The 20,363-nt window shown below is 43.5% G+C and overlaps 2 protein-coding genes across 5 annotated transcripts; one reads left to right on the top strand and one right to left on the bottom strand.

The window, feature by feature from the left end:
• Positions 1 to 159: 159 nt before the first annotated feature.
• Positions 160 to 3,372, bottom strand: idi1 (isopentenyl-diphosphate delta isomerase 1). The gene is made up of 7 exons (XM_040166598.2): positions 3,236 to 3,372; positions 2,397 to 2,551; positions 1,659 to 1,828; positions 1,485 to 1,577; positions 1,238 to 1,368; positions 1,043 to 1,147; positions 160 to 821 (listed from the first exon to the last, which is right to left on the bottom strand). Exons 2-7 carry the CDS (start codon positions 2,546 to 2,548, stop codon positions 609 to 611), a joined length of 864 nt encoding a protein of 287 aa, XP_040022532.2. The 5' UTR covers positions 2,549 to 2,551; positions 3,236 to 3,372; the 3' UTR covers positions 160 to 608.
• LOC120811336 (WD repeat-containing protein 37) lies at positions 3,053 to 18,483 on the top strand. 4 transcript variants are annotated; one of them, XM_040166596.2, is made up of 14 exons: positions 3,053 to 3,173; positions 4,328 to 4,607; positions 6,583 to 6,679; positions 6,808 to 6,903; positions 7,538 to 7,602; positions 9,270 to 9,408; positions 9,756 to 9,827; positions 9,969 to 10,013; positions 10,174 to 10,250; positions 10,480 to 10,714; positions 11,386 to 11,527; positions 15,460 to 15,594; positions 16,151 to 16,265; positions 16,375 to 18,483. In XM_040166596.2, exons 2-14 carry the CDS (start codon positions 4,455 to 4,457, stop codon positions 16,504 to 16,506), a joined length of 1,503 nt encoding a protein of 500 aa, XP_040022530.1. In that variant the 5' UTR covers positions 3,053 to 3,173; positions 4,328 to 4,454; the 3' UTR covers positions 16,507 to 18,483. The 4 variants fall into 4 exon arrangements, with proteins under 4 accessions (XP_040022530.1, XP_077951741.1, XP_040022531.1 ...); XM_078095615.1 differs by having other exon boundaries at positions 3,102 to 3,173; positions 4,333 to 4,607; XM_040166597.2 differs by lacking the exon at positions 3,053 to 3,173 and adding an exon at positions 3,749 to 3,877.
• Positions 18,484 to 20,363: the final 1,880 nt, after the last annotated feature.

Here is a 20,363-nt window from a genome sequence, read left to right as displayed (position 1 = left end):
TTATTGATATTTGGCAGACTTGCCACCTACTTCTACACCAAGTCACACTATTTAGAGCCATTGATCAGACCAAATCATTGACTGAGGTCATATCTGCATCTCTTAAATTGGTCACATTGATAAGTGTATAAACTCCCATGTAAACAAATCTACCGCCAATGACTGCAAACAAATTATTTTATTGTGTAAAAGAGCGAAGACATAGCTTGTTCACTAATATAATTGTAAACAATACACAAGTGATATTAGTTGTCTAATGCCCTGCTTTCAAGTTTTAATATAAAAATAGCCTCTTCTCTTAATTTTGCTGTCCATAGCAAGATCGCACTTGGCATCCTACTAACATGTGAATGTTCACAGTTCACTCTATAAATCCATCTTACCAGAATTGATTCCATGCTCCATTTGTGAACTAAACACTTAGAGACTAAGACTCGCCCTACTTGCATCAGCTTGTATAGATGAATGCAACTCAAAGAGCTACAATACCACATCAACACGTACTACTTCCTGGGGGAAAGTAGATCGCAGGCTACTTTCAGAGAGGTGCGTGCATGTCAAGCAGGTGCATCTACCACAAGTCTGAAATGACAGACAGCCTGTTTCGGCTACATGCGGTGGATGTTGTCGTGGTCCATGTACTTCTTAAGGTTCTGCAGATCGTCCCACCACTTGAAGAGGAAAGTGTCTGCAATGAGGCTGAACCAGGGCGTGATCTCCACTTCTTTGCGCTTGGCCTTCTCTAACAGCTCCTTCATCTCCTCCTTGCTCACGTAGCAGTGGGTTTTAATCTCATTGGGGTCCGGGTTCAACTCCACATTCTTTGGAAGAAGAAAAATGATTTTACTGTCAAGGATGTGAAGCTGAGAGACACAATCCAGGAACACAATCAAACGGCAAGAAGATGTAATCCAAATAGGGAATAAAATGGCAACTTGAAAACTGGTTGAAGGTCTTTGCCATATATCTTATTAATCAGAAAACACATTATACATATCTCCTCATATGTAACTCCACTCTTAAAAGACATTAAAACACACACCTTCTGCATGAAGAGGATGTAGTCAATCTCATGTTCCCCCCACACACCGTCCGACTGGGCCTTGTAGTGGATCCTGGTCAGGTACGTCATTTCCTCTGGTTTCACCTGAGGGGAAAGCATCACCCACAACCCTTAATAGTTCTTAGTCCATTGCATATAGCAGCCACGATTTCAGTACACACACCTACAGTATACCTGCTCCATGGGGATACCCAGCTCAGCTTGGAGCCTCCTCTGAGCAGCTCTCCTCACTCCGATGGCTTCCTTCTCCTCCAGCTCGCTGTCCGTGTGTAGAGGGTGACTGCAGCATGTGTTGGTGAAACAGCCTGTGCATGCAGACACGGGTCGATTAACCACCTGGCCGGTGCCTACCGTTCCCAGTGGACCACAGGAGTATTTTGGAATATGGGTAAACTGCAGGATTTAAGGATTCCTCCCTGACCTGGAAATGTGATCTTGGCATCCGACCTCTGTTGCAAGAGCAGCTTCTCTTCGCTGTTGAATATGAACACGCTGAACGCTCTGTGTAATAGACCTGGCAGGGAAAAGATACCAATTACCACGGCAACAAAGCTGAAACAAAAAGGTATGCGCGCCCGAAGCAAGATGAGGGTACCTTTATCGATGTTTGAGTTTAAGTGGCAGTTTTTCTTGGTGTCCGCACCAATCTTGCTGTCGTTCTCATCGATGACGATGCACATCTCCGACAGCAGCCGGACCTGCTTCTCGTCCAGGTGGTCCGTTATCTCGGGCATTCTGACTGCAGACCGCAGGGCTCCCGCCTCGCTGCAAGGACAACATTGGAGGATTTAGTCCATATTCACATCACATATATGATGTTCGGAACTGCTTTTTATGGCGTGCGGTGCCTTCTCTAGACACATTTATAACTTTTTATAAATACGGCCCACACATGTAGATGATTGAATAATACCTCTGTGATCAACACATTGCAAAGGACACTATGATTAAATAATATATTTCCAATTATAATCAAACACAATAGTACTATTTGAGAAGCAATTTTGTTTTCATAATGAAGGAAATAAATCAACCAATCAAAGTTATTTTGCAGAAACGTTACTGCTAACCAGTTATTTGACCAGTAATTGTGATGGTAGTTTTTACACGGTGCATCATGAGAACAGGATTCAAATCCACTAAGAGCAGGAGTCGTTTTTAAAGTAACTTAAAGTTAGCATTTGTCACGAGAAATAACGACATATAATAATAAGTTCTGCAGGACTCAGTGGAGCTCAGATCTCTGACGTTAAAGCGCAGACAAACGCCATTTCTCAGCCTCGGGTAAACGGGCTGATCTCTGGCTTTGCGCTCTTTAAACTCAGAAGCTTACCTCGATATAGCTCTGCAGCCGGAAGTCAGAGGCTCGTAGGTAAACCGCAGCCGTAGTGCAGCACTTCCACCAGCGCGAGGTTTGTTTGATTTCAACACAGCAGCCCCCTCGGAAGACACCATCCGCAGCACCGCCCACACGCCCCGCACCATCGCCTGACCAAAAGTGAAAACCAATCACAGGGGCTGAAGGTGAGGGCGTCGGTAAAAGCCGGACTGGAGTCCAGCGAGTCAGGATCGGGAGACACGCGGCGACTTGGACGCTAAGAACATTTTAGTTTTCCAAGGTTAAAAGACTGAGCGCTGTAACGCGGAACGCGTACACACGTACTTAACTGTAACTAAGTAACTAAGTAGAGTCGGCATTAATGGTTGAGCGCTGAATTGTTTCAATTGACTGATCTATTAAAAAGCCTGTTCTGTTCCTCCAACAATGTTATACAAAAAGACAGAATCCTGTCGTTACTTTTCATAAACTGGAACTTGTTTGTTTGCTTCATACAGCTGATTAAATATAAATGTTTACTGTGTTAAAATAGTTTACTCAATGGAGGGAAATGGCCCCTGTGAGTGTGATGATACTGTTTTTTTACTGCATTTTTTAAAATAATTTAACTGTCACCGACACATTAACATGAGAGCATTCGGCGCAAACGTGTACTGTCCCGTTCCAGCTTATTCCACTCCGCGTCACTGCGTCAGCACTGATCGTCAACACGCCATCAGACCACTGCGCGGCACAACCCGCTCCACCCAGGCCTCTGACAGCTAAACCTACGTAAGCATTGTCTACTATATATACAACCTGCGGAGAAAACAGTAAAACGCTAATTTACTTACAAAACAATTATTCTTCTCCAAGTGGATGAATCTCGTCTTTTAACGTATTTTGCGCTTGTTTACGACGGTGTTTTACTGTGGTCGAACCACCTAGCTTCACTACCTGCTTCTGAGGTCACGGGTTTTCATTGGATGCCGCAGCAGCAACGTGACAGCCCATTGGCTAACAAATGTTAACCACGTAATACGGAAGTAGGTGCACCAATAAAATACGTGATGTGTCAAAATTCGTATAAAAAAACCCGGAAAAGGAATCACTGTCAAACTGTAGCGTGTCATTACTGTTCACTGTCAAAAGACATACGATGAAAAGAGCTCCAACATAACAAATAAAATAAAAACGAACCCACAGATTTTAATGCTACATTTCATGTCTTGTTAACGTTAGCCGACGCTGATGTTCGTTAGCTGCGGGTTGGTGTTACAATGGTTAGGTAACATGTTGTTGATGCCACAAAGAATGCGATAGAGACATTTAGCATTGGCAACCAGCAGTGGTTGGTTGCTTTTTTCAGACATCAGTGCGGGTTGATGAATTGAAGCAGTGACCGAGCTGAGTGGGTCTATTAGTATTGAGTCAGAATCATATCGGCCAGGGTCAGAAAGCCGTAACATATTAATTCTTCAAGCATTGTGTACCTCGTGAGTAGCATTCGGTTATTTGTTTTAACGTTGAATAAATGCTGAAAAAAACTCTTACGTCCTTTTAATTATTTAACGCTAAGCTAGCGTTAGCTCGGGTCTGCGGTGCATAAACCGTGCATCCCCAAACGTGTCGTCCTGTTGGCACGTAAGACCGTGGGGATAAACTCCAATAGTGTGAATGCAACGTCAGAAAGCATGTTGGGATGCACATGTATGTTAGAAGATCCGAAAGGAGAGTTTATTAGAAATATGTTGCTTTCAGGTTCCAAAAAGTAACAGTAAGAAAATCAGCAATAAATGACAGTATTTAAAAAATACAACGTTATATATTTTGGAATTTAGTTTTTTCAGAAGAGGTGTGAGGGAACTACTTGACTCAACTAGTTCCCTCACACCTCCTGCAACGGCCGTGAACCTGAACTTCTCTCCCTTTTTTTTAATCTGCAGAAAAGGTGGTGATAACAGACCAGCCTCATCCACCCACCAGCCAGCCGTCGGGCCTGGCCTTTGTTTACCTGCTTCCCAGGTGAGAGGTGAGCAGGGGGGGGCCGGGCCCTCCCTCGCCGGTAGGAGGATGCCTGTGGAAGGTGGCAGCAGCAGCGGCTCGGCTTCGGCCGCCCGACACCCCAAGCAGAAGCGTAAGGCTCACAGTTTGTCCATCCGCCGCACCAACAGCATAGAGGACCGGCTGCCCGGCTTCCAGAGAGGAGACATGCTGGAGGGACAGGTGAGGGATGTGCACGGACCGCCTCGTCCTCACAATCGCACATGCTCATCCGACAGCTGCAGACAAGCATTTTGGGAGAAAAAATGCTGCGTATGCGGCATGAAATAACACGATCTGTCAACTTGGCCTTATGTTACTAAGGCTACTATTCTTGTGTAGCTGCTCAAAAATACATACCAGGAAGTCATAGTTTATTTATTCTTTTAATTGGGGTTAAATTGTGGTCTGAGGATGTTCTTTTTCCGTCACAAGAGTACAGTACCAGCTTTTATAAACTGGCTGCTTTGGATGCGCATGTTGGTTACTGATTACTTTTGGTTATAACAAAGGGATGTACTGTGACTTTTTAAGGCCACTGATGATCAAGTTAATGATTAACAATCTCCCAGCCGAGCTCTTTCAAATAGAGCTACAATTGATTTCTTTCTTTGTGAGCCTTTACGTGAGCGGTCAATGCCTGTTGTGCCAAACTGTCAAGCTTCTTCACTGCTGCGATAATAAAATGGGCTTTTTTAAACAAGAAGAACATCCTTGGTAACTTTTGGGAGTTGCCTCTTGAATGAAACTATATAGCTCTCTTAGATAAGCTATCATGGGTTTCGGTCTTGGAGATCAATCTACTTAAATGACAGAGACATTATTGTCTTTGCCTTTTATTGTGATTGTATTTGTTTTACCAAAGTATTGAAGTAATCTAGTATTGCACAGACCTAGTTTTCCCCGTAATAGTTCTTCATTTACTTTCTCTGCTCGACAGTGTCCTTAAATTATCAGCGACTGAATCTGCAGCGCCGCTCTGCATCATCCTGTTGTCTCATCAAGTTTTAATATGGGCCGCTTGTCCAGGCCTGATTAGTCTTTTCACCAGGCCTTTTTGTCTACTGCCAAGACGTGCCGGCTCTGTCTATGTACCTAGTCTACCCCCCAGCGCAAGTTACACACACACACACACACACACAGCTTTATAAACCTGTATATTTCACAAAGAATGCATCCTCAACTTTTCATTTGGCTGGGTATGCTGCAGGTTTTAGGGCCACAACTAAGCAGCTTTGCAATCATAAAGACTGCTTGTTATTTGCTAATTGACCTTGACCGTATGTGCACACGGGGTGCAGACAGAATGGTCAGGCGGTAAACGGCGCTGTGGCAAACAGTTGGTTTTGAACCCGTGCCAGAAGAAAGAGCGACGCTCGAGTGTTTGGTTCCCTCGTCTTTAGGCGGCTTAAAGGAAGCAGCAGCTCTCAAAGCGAGCTGTCAAATGCAGCCCTTTCAATCCTTTGTTTTCATGGCAGCTTGACGTCTCTTTGCATGGCAGTCTGGTATAGACCGGTGGTCACCTGATCACTGAGTGCTTCCAGGAGTCCACCATGGAGGTAAGTCAGTCGGGATGAGTTTGAGTGCTTGGACCCTGCTGCCTGGTAGTTAGTTGTGTTGTTCTAGTTGTGTAGCACAATATATCTCTGAGCTTTTACACACGCATTCGTGGTGGTTTATTAAATCTGGTAAAGCTGCAGGCTGGGTTTGACATGAGATTAATTTGGGATGTTTTCAATTTAAGTTGCGTGTCATGTTTGAGTCACTTAAAGTTGTTTTATGTTTTTTATGTCTTATGTAAAACAGGGCATGATAATGTGTAATAGTCTGTTGTAAAACATACAAATACACACTGCCTGCTCTTTTGTATTTAAATGTTGTTAATTTATAAATGAGCCATAGGCTATTCAGACATTCTAAATAGAAATAGACACTTACTATGAGGGGATTCTTGCTGTGAAGGCATTGGGTATGAACAGTAATTAAGGGTTAATATTACATATCATTATATGTAAAAGAGAACAGCACTGGAGACGAGTCTGGTGGGAGTTTAACTGGGGACTCGATCGATAATGTGATTTTCGTGGAAATGTTATTTGTAGATCTTTCTCTGCTTACCATCAGCGTTATTACAGTCTTTTCTTTGTTGTCTGTCCAGGACTCCAAGCTGCCCCCCCCTCTGCGGAACAACCTCCTGGACCTTTTTGGCCAGATAGAACGCGAGTTTGAAAACCTCTACATTGAAAACCTGGAACGTGAGTGATGGATCGAAAGAGTCTTGCAAATGCTTTTCGATCTGTTGCACGCTCACTGTATCGATCGTCGGGTGTCGACTGAGTCACCGGATGCTTTGTGATGACCTCTGACTGTGCTCACATTGCAGTACGCCGGGAAATCGACTCTCTGAACGAGCGTCTGACCGGAGACGGACAGGCTATTGAGGGAGGAGACCCCACCAAGGGAGCTTTGAAAACTAAAGGTAATGTGTTTCCTTCACAACGTGTCGCATGTGTCAATATAGTTAACGGAGGCTCCTGCGCCTGTCGACTTAAATGGCAAAAAATGTTGAAATTGTTTGCGTGTGAAATGTTATTCCAGGGTGGCTCAAGTGGGCATTAAGAAAAGCCTCTATGTGGTAACATTCAGGCTGACTGATCCTACTTTTGTTTATAATACAAGAAGGAAATTAACTTTCTAACTGATTTTAATCCCCAACTACTTGCTTAATTTGAATCTGTTTATTCAAAAACACCAATGTCGGCTTTGCACAGCAGATCTGACCTCCGGCTTATAAATTGTGTTAAAGCTTGAACGTCATGTACCACAAACTGACTCATGTTAACATCTTTCCCAACGACTCCTCAAAGACTCCCTTTAAGCCAAACCTGCATAAGCTGGAGTGACACATTTCCATGGTAACACAGATACTGTATCAAACCTCCTCTATGGAACAACGTTTGCTAAAAGCCTGTTTCTCAGATGAACGTCTGGTTAAAGAGCTGATCTTGTTTTAAGAAACAACCCTGCGTGCTGAAAGCTTTGACACTTTGTTGGTGCTGCACTGAGACCCAATGAGAGTCGCTGTCATTGTTCTCTGTCCTTCCATCACACAGCCAGCCACAGCACCAGTCAGCTGTCACAGAAGCTGAAAACCACCTACAAAGCCTCTACCAGCAAGGTACCTGTGTGCAGCTACTCCATCCTATTGTGTCCAGCCCATAAGATTTGTCATCTGCGTAATTGTTTGAGGTTTGGTGGTTAATGGTAACAGACCAAGTCTTTTTCTCTTCTTCTGAGCTCATGAGATGTTGCTGTTGAATCATTTCGTTTTTTGAAGTTCAGGTGCAATTATTTTTTGGACTAAAGTTAATAAAAATCGATTTCAGGCATCTTATCACAACATGACATCTCCCTTGACTTCTTCCTTCTTAATCTCTTGCCGATGCAGCGCTTGTACACCTTCCATGGTAAAAAAAAAAAAAGGTGGCGCTCGCAGCTTCACTGTGGCCACGAGGGAGTTGTGTGGAGGAGATCCTTGTTTAGTCACTGGACATTGTGAGGGACAGCTGCTGTCTGTTTTTATCTACAGTCTGACCGTGACTCCCACTTTCTTCTCTGCACCCTGTCAGAAGTCATTTGGGTGAACGGATGCATTCGTATGAAAAAACAGTATTTTTGTCCGTGTCATGTGGGTGACTCGTACATAGAGGGGATACACAAGATCAAGGGAAGACTAACAGAACTAGCTGCTATATGATACACAGCTAACCTTTCAGCTGGCTAAGAAACATGACCGACAACTCATTTTGTTCAGACTGAAACTAATGATCCGCGCTCACGTTATCCTTAGTCAACTACTGGATGGACCCGCACTGGGACGCAAAGTTCTCTTCATTCTTAATTGTGCTTCACCGAGAAAACCAAAACGTGGTATTCTCTAATGTGAATGCAAACACTCGGCGCATAAGGAGAGAATCCGTTAACAGTCTCAGACAGAGGAACCGGATGCCGCGCCGCTGCGTCTAATGACCAGTGATGGCAGTTTATGGCTGGTCAGCGGTCTGCTTGCAGCTGAATGCACCTTACATATTGTGACCGCTTTCAAACTACTGTTCCCTTTTCATTTGTTTTTATTGAAAAAGTGTGTTTTGGAGGTGCACCTCTGATCCAGCAACAGCACAAAGGGATCTGTCTTGTACTGACACTTTAATTGCCATGAGAGCAGCTTCATTTTAATACTTAAATGGCAGTTTGATGTAATTTTAAATTATAAGTCCTTTGGCAGTTCCAGAATCATCCTCTAATTGCGTGCAGGCTGATTAATGATAATAATAAAAATTATAATGCATTATGCATTTAAAGTGAACAGAGTCAATTAACTGCATAATTAATATGCAGATGTTATTGCCATTCATTAGTGGAAACCATCCCTCCGTTTGTTTTAAAGCTAGACTGGACTCATTATGCAAATGGGGGTTCCTTCTATCTGTGACATAATCCCCATTGAAAAAAAACAAAAGATTTTATGGATATATACAGATTATATAGGGATGATTTTCTTCAGCGCGAATCCAACGTCATTATTATGGTTACGTGGCCCGCTTTCAATTATGTTATCAAACACAATTAATACATTAGTTTCTCTAACTGAGCGCTTAAATCTGGTTGAACCGAAAAGGTTGCATCAGTGCACCTGCAGTTACGCAACTTTAACTTGACTTCTAATTCAAGCAACATTCTTGCTTTGGTTCGGCGCCAGGAGGAATGCTCGCGCCTCCCTTAGGGTTAGTCGGGGTTCTGCCTTCTCTCATCATACCCATGTTTCCTCCCTCCGTCCCTCTGCAGATCGTGTCCAGCTTTAAAGCCACCGCGGGCTCTCGAGCTTTGTGTCAGCTGCTCAAGGAGTACGTGGGCCACCGGGACGGCATCTGGGATCTCAGCATCACCCGCACCCCGCCGGTGGTCCTGGGCACCGCCTCCGCAGGTACAACAAGTCGCTTTACGGCCGATTCCAATGTCAATCGCTGCATCAACTTTCTATACTCGTCCCGTGTGCCATAGAGCGGTTTCCAACAAGCAGAAATGGTCAAAAGTAAAAGTCTTACACACTTGAAATCGTCATATCATTATAGGTTGTTACATTAATTGGGAATCCTCGGTGCAAGTTGTACTATTTTAGCTTTTAGCATTCAAAACTTGAACCCTGACACCACAAAGCGTCCCTTAACTGAATCTGATGAGGGAACGCACCGTGTAATTACATCACATTACTATGTTAAATCATTCCTGACTACCATTAAAGAGTCACTGGTTTCATGTTGTCCATCACAGATCACTCAGCTCTGCTGTGGAGCATAGAGACTGGAAAATGTCTGCTGAGGTATGCTGGCCATGCAGGATCAGGTAATAATCAGTAAAAAACCCTAAATCCCTGTATTTGTCCTCAAGCAGGCAGACAATCCAAAGTGCACAACGAGAGTATCTAAAACATACGCTGTTGGATAAAACCAGTTTGTCCACTTTTGTCTCACTTTTGGCCCACAGTCAACTCCATCAAGTTCCACCCCACAGAGCAGATGGCCCTCACAGGTGTGTATTTAAACGGATGTGTATTTGTTGTGATGGATTAGCTAGATTTCTTGTTACAACATCTTAATTGTGTTTGTGAGCATTTGACCGTCTCCTCCTGAGGTCTCCAGCACTTCCTCTTCTGTAGACCTGAATGGATCGTGTACTTATGTTTCCGCAGCCTCTGGGGACCAGACAGCTCACATCTGGCGCTACATGGTGCAGCTTCCTGCCCCCCAGCCACCACCAGATGTCAGTGTGAGTATCTTTAAATTGCCCTCTTCTCTTCGCTGCGTTTCTACTGGAGCATCCTGGGATTTTGTGGAGTAATGAGAAGAAATTGGCCACGTAATGTCCCGTGGCAAATCTATCGCCAGAACTAACTCCGAGATGAACTGTTACTCTTAAGAGTTGGATGTCACCGTCTGTTTTACTGTGTCGCTGCAGGCAGCTCAACCTCTGTGTCTCTTGTTTTGCCCCCCGATAGGCTCCATGTGATGACGACCAGGACTCGTCGGACAGAGAAGAAGGTGAGGTGGACGGCGAGGGCCCCTGCGAGGTCCCCACCGTCCGGCTCGCTACGGCGACCATGAAGAGCCACCAGGGCGTAGTGATCGCAGCTGATTGGTTGGTGGGAGGCCGGCAAGTGGTGACCGCTTCCTGGGATCGGGCTGCCAACCTGTACGAGGTGGAGACGTCTGAACTGGTTCATGCGCTCACTGGTATGTAAACTGGCTATCATAGTGTGTGTATGTATTCAACCGAATATGGTGTATTTGATTTACCAACGTATCCTTTGTTTATTTGTATGTTTTTCATAAGTAGGTTATTATGTCATCACATTTGTTCTGTCATGTTATCGTCTCAATCAGTCAGCTGTGAGCCGAATCCTTCTCATTGTCGGCAGTCCAACATGAAACAAGTTACACCACAGTTTCGTCTCATTTCAAGGTTAACCCGGCTGAATCTTCCTGAAATTAATCTAATCTAAAATGTCTGTGTTTCCTGAAAAGCGGTGCCTACAGCACACTGTGGTGTCGCTAGATGATTTGCATCATGAGTCCAGAGGGAAATGTGCCCTCTGAGCTCAAATGGCAGACGGAGTGGGCTGCTGGTTCATTGTACGGAGCAGTTAGATGCTGTATTCGCTGTTGGTTTCCCAGACTAATAAGGAAGACGACACTGTTTCCTTTACTTCATGTGACTACACATATTAATCCTGTCCAAGCAGTCTGTGCTGCAGGACTTGGTTAGCAAAATGTAATGACCAGATTGTGTCTATTCCTATACTTTAAATACATTCCTTCTTACTGTAGCGACCGAGCATCCCATTTTAATGGAGAACAAACCCACAGAGTTCAGCAGGCTTACTCATGTGTGTCTGTGTGTGCAGGACACGACCAGGAGCTGACCCACTGCTGCACCCATCCCACCCAGCGGCTGGTGGTCACCTCCTCCAGAGACACCACCTTCAGACTGTGGGACTTCAGAGACCCCTCCATACACTCTGTCAACGTCTTCCAGGGACACACTGAGTGAGTGTCTCTCTTATAAGCAAGTCAACATTTCAGCGGTTGGAGTTGCTGCACTCTTTATTTTGCCCACAGGGTGGCGCTGTAACACCTCTCTGGTCTGCGAATCCCTCCCAAACCTTCTGCTTTTTCTCCTCTTTCAGTACCACATTAATTCCCAACCCAATTGCTTCAAGCCAAATCCTCCATTCAGTACTGAGCACTTCTCCTCACTTTGACTGTTTGCCTCTCCTTCTCTCCACTCTTTTCTCTTCCTACCTCTCTCTCCCTCCCTCGCTCTCCTGTTCATTTATCTGTCCGTTTCCACATTAATCCGCCACTCTGTATAATTTGACACTTTGCTCGCTGTTAACACTCAATTGCAGACGCTTATATCAAAATGATGACGGTAAGGCTCGTCTGCAGCGCTCTTCAAGAGGCGTGAAAAGAGTGTGTGTGTGTGTGTGTGTGTGTGTGTGTGTGTGTGTGTGTGTGTGTGTGTGTGTGTGTGTGTGTGTGTCTACATGTGTGTGCTGGCTGGTTGGCACTCTCTGCCGGCCTTTTGATTGCAAGTGGGGGGATTACATAGAGCTCATTATGTGCGACCCCAACATGTATAATTCCTGCAGATCCCACTCTAATTCTCTCCTGTAGACAATTGCTATAATGAGATTAAGCACCAGTGTTTCCCAGTGAACAGCCGCCCTCCTCCCCGGCCTCCATTCTGCTTTTGTTTGTGAATGGCCATCGTCTTTAAAGTAAAAACTTTCTTATTATCGCTTCTGTGATGCGTTTATAGCAGCAAACTGCCACAGCATGTGAAGTTTTTAGAAGGATGGAAGAAGTACTTTCTGGAGTAGAGCTGTCACTACACGCGTCATGTGATCGAGGAGGTAATGAGTAACTAACCTGAACGGGCTTATTGTTCATTAAGAGAATGAACATCTAGGGCTGCAAGTGATTATTATTTTATTATTTATCTATTGCACCACAGAATATCAAAATAATTATAATATAATACTGTATAATGCATGTCTTTGAATGTCTTTAAGTAAAGTATATAACAATATTCAGTTTACTCGGGCAGCAAATTCCCTCATTTGACACCTTTTGGAAACATTAAGTGTTGTTATCTTAAAAAAATCAAACAACAGGGATTATTCAGTAGAAAGATGACTGTTGTGTAGATGACGCAGTGAGTAAGGGACTACTTGTTGCAGCTTTTTCCAAAGCAACCACTTAAACTAATGGCTAACGACTATTTTCATTAACAAATGATCTCACAAAGCGACGCCTTCGGGTGTCGTGGTTTAACCAGAAAGTTAAAAAACAGTTTTTGTTCTACCAGCAGAAATCCACATTTAGAACCAGGGATGACGTTTTTCAAAGAAAAGATGAAAATCATGAAAAGAGGAATTTCATCTTGGGAAAACAAAATCATTGCAAAAGGTCAACCGTCACATTAACACCGTTCACTCGGCCACGTGCTTTATTCACTTTTCTATCCTTGCTGGGTTCTTCCACCACAGCCGCTTTCTGCCTCTGTGCCATTTCCGTCGCTCATTTTCCACAATCTCCAGCAGCGGCGGCGGCGGTGGCGGCGGCGGCGTCTCCGAGCCGAGGAGGCCGGTGGGGACGCTGTCACAGGCAGCAGAGGCTGAGAGCTGCCTCTTGTTCCCACAGTCCTCCCTGGCAATTACGGCAAACACTTCCTGTCAATGAACCGTGGCGACTAAAAGCGCAGCACACCCCCTCCATCCCACCCCAACGCCGTAATTGCAGAGTAATGACAACTGCCCGAGAGCGAACGCAGCAGCCGAGAGCAAACGAGAAGTGACAGCGTGCTCGCTCTGCAGACGGAGTGCCATGTCACGTTTGCCTCTCCGGACATCGCCGGCTTTTCGAGGCATTTTGTTACAGTTGATGGGAACGCACATTTGCTTGTGTGTGCGTGTGTGTCCTCCTGTCTGTGGAGGAATACAACAGCACTTAACAGTTTCTCAGGGACTGTCTGTGTCTGCAGCAGAGGAACAGGTGGCTCTGGAACCTCTTTGTCGCTTGTAGCTGAATTGTTTAATTAACATTTTACCTTGCAGTCATTTCGCTTGCACACTCATCATCCTACAAATCAGTGTAGTGTAATATTGCTTTGGTTTTTCCTGAATTCCGACATTGGTCGTTAAAAGCACTCACTGGGAAAGAGGATGAAGATGAAAGCCTAGTGAATGCATGTCTGATCATCTCATTCATCTCACACCTTCTAGTTACCCGATCAAACCTCATCACTGAGTCCACTTGTTATTGTCTGTGTATAAGAAGCAGTTTGAAAAGCATAGAAATATTGTGCTCCACCTCAATGGGAACTGTAGATCCCATGACTCCCCCTCTCTACTCCCCCCGCCGTCTCGGATCGCAGGGAGTCTTGACCTTGGCTGTCAGACACACTGCAGAAATGCCATTAAGCAACACTGAATACTTCCCTCCCTCCTCAGCACTCATTCTGAAAAGCCTTTAACCTTAATCAAGCTTCTAATCAATTACCTAGTCTGATCAGCCTCCCCGCACACCTCCTCTCCCTCCCCCCTCTACATCTTGTATTCCCGGTGGGCCGTTCCCAGCAATGTCAGAAGGTGCCTTTAACGATAAAGCAGTTTCCTCGAGCCCCGACCCTCTAATAGGACAAAGTTTAGTTCCCCAATTAGCTCTTAATGCCATGTCAATTCATAGTAAGATGTGTGTGTGTGTGTGTGTGTGTGTCGTACAGTAATTGATTGGCCGTATTAGAGGTCTGTGGAGCTACTGTGCCTGACTGGTGCTTCATGTGTGGACTAAGGGCATCAGAGGACACAAAGAACACTTCTGCCACCATCGAGCCAACGGTACAATGAAGAGAAGTTATTGTTCATTTGGCATCACTAGTCATCGTATCAGTTCTCTCCTGGGAGGCTTAAAAAGTCGGGCTGCTTTAGATGGGAAAATTACCTCTATTGCAAGTTGTCTTTTCTTTTTAAGATATGCAAAGTTTGCAGCTCTTATCACACGGAGCATCCAAGACTACTTCTAACTTTGCCTAATGCGAACAATAGCCTGAAATACATATATGGTATCCCATCGGTCATGGTTTGTTTCTCTCACCTAATTTGGTGTAACTGAGGCGCTGGTTGGGTTATTGAACACGGAGACGATGATGTGTTTCATTTGAATGCTGCATTTAGTTCAGAATGTGCAAAGAAACCTAAGAAATTAACAAGAGGACACATCACAATGCCTCATCTGCATAAATGAAAGGTAAAAATCCAATATTGCCGTAAATCAGTGCGGCTGATTGATTCCCATTGTGACTGACATCAGTCTAATGTGGATGTTTGAGCCACGTCTATTTTAATGGCTGTAGTGAAGGTAAAAGTTAGTGTGCATAACGGAAAACCTTCTTTCGAGCTCTCTTAACAACTCCAACGCATTCGATGGTGTGAAGACCTTCAAGTCGTTATTGAACCCATTTTTCTGCTAGTTACACCTTTGTGACAGGAGTTCGTGTGATCCTGACAACGTGGCGTTTTATCCGGCGGGAAGTGGAGGGTGTTACCTGGTAATGGTTCAAAACAAAGAATCACATTTAAAATCTTCCCAATGTTGTACCTGGTACGTCCTCAGAGGTTCTAGTGAGGTATCTCGACATGCTGCTGTGACGCATGTGTGAATCCGTCCCACCTTTCAGTAATTACAGCCTCCGTGGGGGAGGTGACGAGACCGGCTATGAATAATGATCACCCCGAGCTCCTCCAAGTTGGAACAAGTTCAGGACTTAAGTTGTACTTTTCTCTCAACTCTCGTCAGTGCATTCAGTTGGATGACGTGCACGGTGTGAATAACCTCCATCACACACACACACACACAAGGCAGAGCGTCATTGTTCTTCAACAGTCCTCCGTTTGACCACGTTTGTCTCCCTGCAGCACGGTGACGTCGGCGGTCTTCACAGTGGGCGACAACGTAGTTTCGGGAAGTGACGACCGCACGGTCAAGGTGTGGGATCTGAAGAACATGAGGTCGCCAATAGCAACCATTCGCACTGACTCGGCCGTGAACAGGTGGGTGAAACACTAGTGATGTACATTTAGAGTAGATGCTCAATATCAAAGGGCCGTTATTGGTGTCTGGAATAAAGGATCAGCATGTTGCTACTCTGTCGCTGAGCTCTGAGCAGTAACCGGTGGCTCAGAGGCTCTCAGGTTCCTGATAGACTAACGGATGTTTTTAACTTAATATGTATGATTCTGTTTTAGGAGTCTCTGGAAAAAGTTAACTAGTACAGCTCATTAATAACGGGATTGATGATTATTAGTGCTGTGAGCCGTATCAGCTGTCAGTCTTTGCTGTGCTGGAAATGTCTCTTTTTTTTCTCCCCTAAATCAGTAATTATTTTGAATGCAGCGAGGAATAAAGAGCATTAAGGGTTACAGCTGTTGTCTTGTTGGTTTTTGCACAAGTAGAAAGTGATTTTTTTTTTTTGCTTGATTTATTTAAAATCTAGTCCTTAACACACGATAACTCAATCGCTAACGTAAAAGTCAAGACCGAGGTTATACAGGTGTAGAGTTTCCATGTAATTCTGAAGAAAAATGTGCCCTTGATGTGACCTTTTAGGATCAGCGTCTCTGCCAACCAGAGGATCATCGCTCTGCCACACGACAACCGGCAGGTCCGACTGTTCGACATGAGCGGAGTGAGGCTGGCCAGACTCCCACGCAGCAACAGAATGGTGAGGAGGGGAACAGAGCAGCAGGGAAGGTGCGTGTTGGATCAATGCGCAGCAGTAAAACGTGGACACGTGTGTGTGTGTGTGTGTGTGTGTGTGTGTGTGTGAGCAGGGTCACAGGCGAATGGTGTGTTGCACGACGTGGAATGAAGAGAACCAGTCCTGCAACCTGTTCACCTGCGGCTTCGACCGGCAGGCCATCGGCTGGAACATCAACATCCCCGCCCTGCTGCAGGAGAAGTGACGCCACTGACACACTCGCGTGCACAACAGAAACACACACACAGTAGAGCAGGAGACGGTACACACACGCACACAATGTAATCTTTGGTCTCCCACCTGCTTGCATGTATAAAGTGTTTACACATTGAAGCACTTTAGTCGTTATGTATGTCACAGATTTTCAGCTGCTGTTGTGTGGAGGAAATTACTTTTGAGGAAGCCGCTACTGACATTCGATATTCTACTGATGGAGACATCTCATTGTTCACGGTTTTAAATGACCGACGTGGTTCCAAGTGTGTGTGAGGCCAAAGAGCTGAACTCCGGTATTCGACCCCTTCACTTTACTAAGCATGCGTTGTTTCAAGTCCTTTTCTGATATAAAGTATAGAAGTATATATATTTCCAGTCACAGGCTGCTGTTCACATCACTGTTGTTTAGTTCCTGCTGAGTGGTTCCTCCTGCATGCAGATAATCTCGGTTTGCTAATGTTACCTGACTGGATGTGAGAGAACCATGAGGCCAGCAGAGTTTGTAGGAAATGATATGAAGGTTTGTAAATGTTATTTTGTGGCCTGATTATGTGACCTGTGTTGCAGGTCGTTGCTACTTTGTGGATTAAGTGTCTTACAGTGATCGACCTTTTAAGGTGGAGTTTGGTTCTGTGAAATGTTTTTATCCTTTTAGTGAGACTTGAAATATTCTTGTCATTGAACATAATATATATTATTGAGGCCTGACAGATGACTTCCACAGCAAGCAGGCTGCTGGCTTATTCATTTTTATTATAATTTACTGCTGTCTTGCTTGAAAATGTTCACCAATTTTAAAATGTAAGTCCTTGCCTTTACCTTGGATGCTTTTCAATTCACAACCGGCCTCCATATTTCCATATTTTGTTTTGAGTTTTCCAAATGATTCTTTAACTCTGCCTTGTTGAATGTTTAGAGGAAGATATCGTTTGTAAAGTGTTTCTCAATTCTGCACCTCTGTCAGACTGCTGAGTATGAAGAATCAAGGCAATACTGGGTATGTGAATGAGATGGGTTCAACATCCTCATAATCTAGTACTCTATATGTGCTGCAGGTTTGGGCGTCACTACTTTTAGCCATATTTAGCGCTCCTACATCTTCAGTATGAGTGAAATACAAACCCGTCCTCTTCAGCCTGTCTTGCTGTAATGTGTCATTTCTGTGCTTCAGTAACAGCCTGTCGATATGAAACTATTGTGTTTGCACTTTGCATTGAACCCCTTCGCCTTGTGTGACCTCTGACTTGTTTTTGATGTTCTAAGTCTTCATCCAAATTCAGAAGCAATAACCCAGATGCTTTATGTTTCTGGTGCTCCGAGTGAAGCTCAGATTTGTTCCCTTAACATGAAGTCTGCTGTAGTTTTTGATCTTCAGATGTGATTTTTCACTGCTGTAAAACATGATGTTGTGCGACTGGTGTAGATGTGGCTCAGTGTACATAGTTATGCATAACTTACCCCAAAGTTGGCTTCAGACCTCACATTTGAGAGTGTGGATAGGTATCGAGGTGGCATGAAGGTAATAATGAACGTAATGAAATGCCTTACCGCTGCATGGAGAGCGGTGCATCAGCCTTATCCACCAGAGCATCAATGCACTGTTCCAAATGCATGTTAAAAAAAACAATTGTGTTTCACTGCGCTGTGCAGATTTAATTATTATTCCTGTTTCATTTCCAGAACTCAATCTCGCGGCCAGTGATTTCAGTGTCATTGTGATCTGGAGGTAGAAAGCCAAGTCCTATTTTCGCCCCACAAATGAATTCCAACTTGAAGGAAAATGATCTTGTATTGATGCACAAAGATATTGCGACCCAGACTTTAGGGGTGAGTAAGAAGTGGATGGGCTGCACCAGGCCCAATCATATCCCTCAAAGTTCATTATGCGATTTACTTTGCATACTTCATTGTGAGCTACGTGCTCTCGGACACTTTCCAATAAAACTTGTGATTTCCTTTCCCAGTCCTTCGTCTCTTTTTCATCTTCTTTAACACAAACTTCTTTTATTCAGTTTGTCATTTCAATATGAAAAAAAATTGATCTGGTTCTAAATCTAGTAGATTGGAATAATGAAGTCTGGATGTGATGAAAAGAGAAACAAAGTATATGAATATTTTTACTCCGTGTATCCATGGCCCACGGCTACCAGCGAGCTGTTTTTCATTAAGATTTTACAAAAAGGTAAATGTCTCGTTTGTCAAAAAGATTTTCATATTGGAAGAAATGAATAAAATTATCCTATATTATGTTGCAAATAAAAAAATATTATACTTATACAACTTTTCATAAAAGTAATGGAAATTAGGGTTGGCAAATTCTGGGAATATTTAAGATAAAGTTTCTATGTGAACTAATGGGAATAAAACTGGAAATAACTTAAGTGTATTTACACCCCAAAAAATGTTCACTTCTAATTGTAAATTAATTGTGCTTCTCAAGCCTCTGGTTTAAGTGTTTTTCGCTGAATCCTTTCAGGCCTACGTTGTCTAGTTGAGGCAAAAAAAAAATGTGGTTTTCAATAACTAGCTTGATCCTTTGCAAAGAAACAGCCGGTGCTGCATTCTATACATTTTTAAAATATAGTTATGAATTTATTGTTTAGCTTTTATCTTGGTATTGAGTGAAAAAGATATAGTATAGCATGTTAAAAATTCTGAAATATAGTTCTAGTATCTCGAACAAGTCATTATGGTATGTTAAACTTTAATATAAACGCATGAAGACGAGGCCATTCGAGCCCAAATGATAAATGTGGTCATATTGAAGGTATTTCATGTCTGACTTTCTGTAATGTCTTCTTGATGTCATCGCTTAACACTCTTACATGGAGACACTAGCAAGGCGGGGATCTCAGCCTTAGTGGATCCCTCGGCTGACGGAAGACATCTGCAAAGGGAGGGGACGAGATAATCTGCATTTAAACATTTGATGTTAGACCTCTGAACCATCTGCAGAGAGAGAGAGCTGTATCCATTCAGTCAAATAGACATTTATAAAAATATAAATATATAAGTAAAAGTATAACATATATAAGTAAAAGTAATAGAATACAATTTGAAAAGGTAAAACAGAAAGGAATTTATAGCTCCACTTTTAGAATGTCAGGTCTTATGAAAATAAGGATTAAAACTTTCATATAAAGGTCATCATATAAATCGTATGTAGATATTCTAAGAAAAATTAAATCCAAATGTATTAGTAATGTATGTCGTAAAAGGTGAAAATTCATAACATACTATGTAGATTTGAAGTAATAAAGATCAAATAGTATATGTGAGAAAAATTAATGAACAGTGGTTCAGTAAATTTAGCTAATTTTGTTATGTAAATATTCCAAAAGAAACTTTTATGGCAGCTTTAAATCAGTTGCTGTCAGGGTGATGCTTTGAGAGGCAACACAATACTTGAGCAGAGTATTTTTCTAAAATGTTTCAATGTGCGTCTCTATTGGAAAGTGAGGGACATACGGTATTAAGGAGCAACAAACCATGAAAACATCTACATCTCGTAAACACGGTCCTGTCCCTCCATATGAGCAGAACATCTCAAACATCTGACCTGGAAGGGATCAAACACGAGGGAGTAAACGCCCACAGGCTCAGGCATTTATCTTCACACATCCATATCTTGCTACTTGCTGACACACAGTTAATTCACTACCTGCAGTGTTATAAAAGCATCTGTTTCTCAAAGATTACAAAACTCGCATTACATGCCATCCACAAGGTTACATTTCATGAAGATCCCATGACATTAACCTTTAATAGCACAACCCCCCCAACTACATTTGGTGTTTGCTGCATGTTTTTGCCGGCCACCAGTAACACGTCCATGACAACATTTGC

The sequence above is a fragment of the Gasterosteus aculeatus genome, chromosome 21 (assembly GCF_964276395.1).
Source record: "Gasterosteus aculeatus chromosome 21, fGasAcu3.hap1.1, whole genome shotgun sequence".
NCBI lineage: Eukaryota > Metazoa > Chordata > Actinopteri > Perciformes > Gasterosteidae > Gasterosteus > Gasterosteus aculeatus.
Note: the sequence above shows the minus strand (reverse complement) of the source record. Positions and strands in the feature narration are given on the sequence as shown.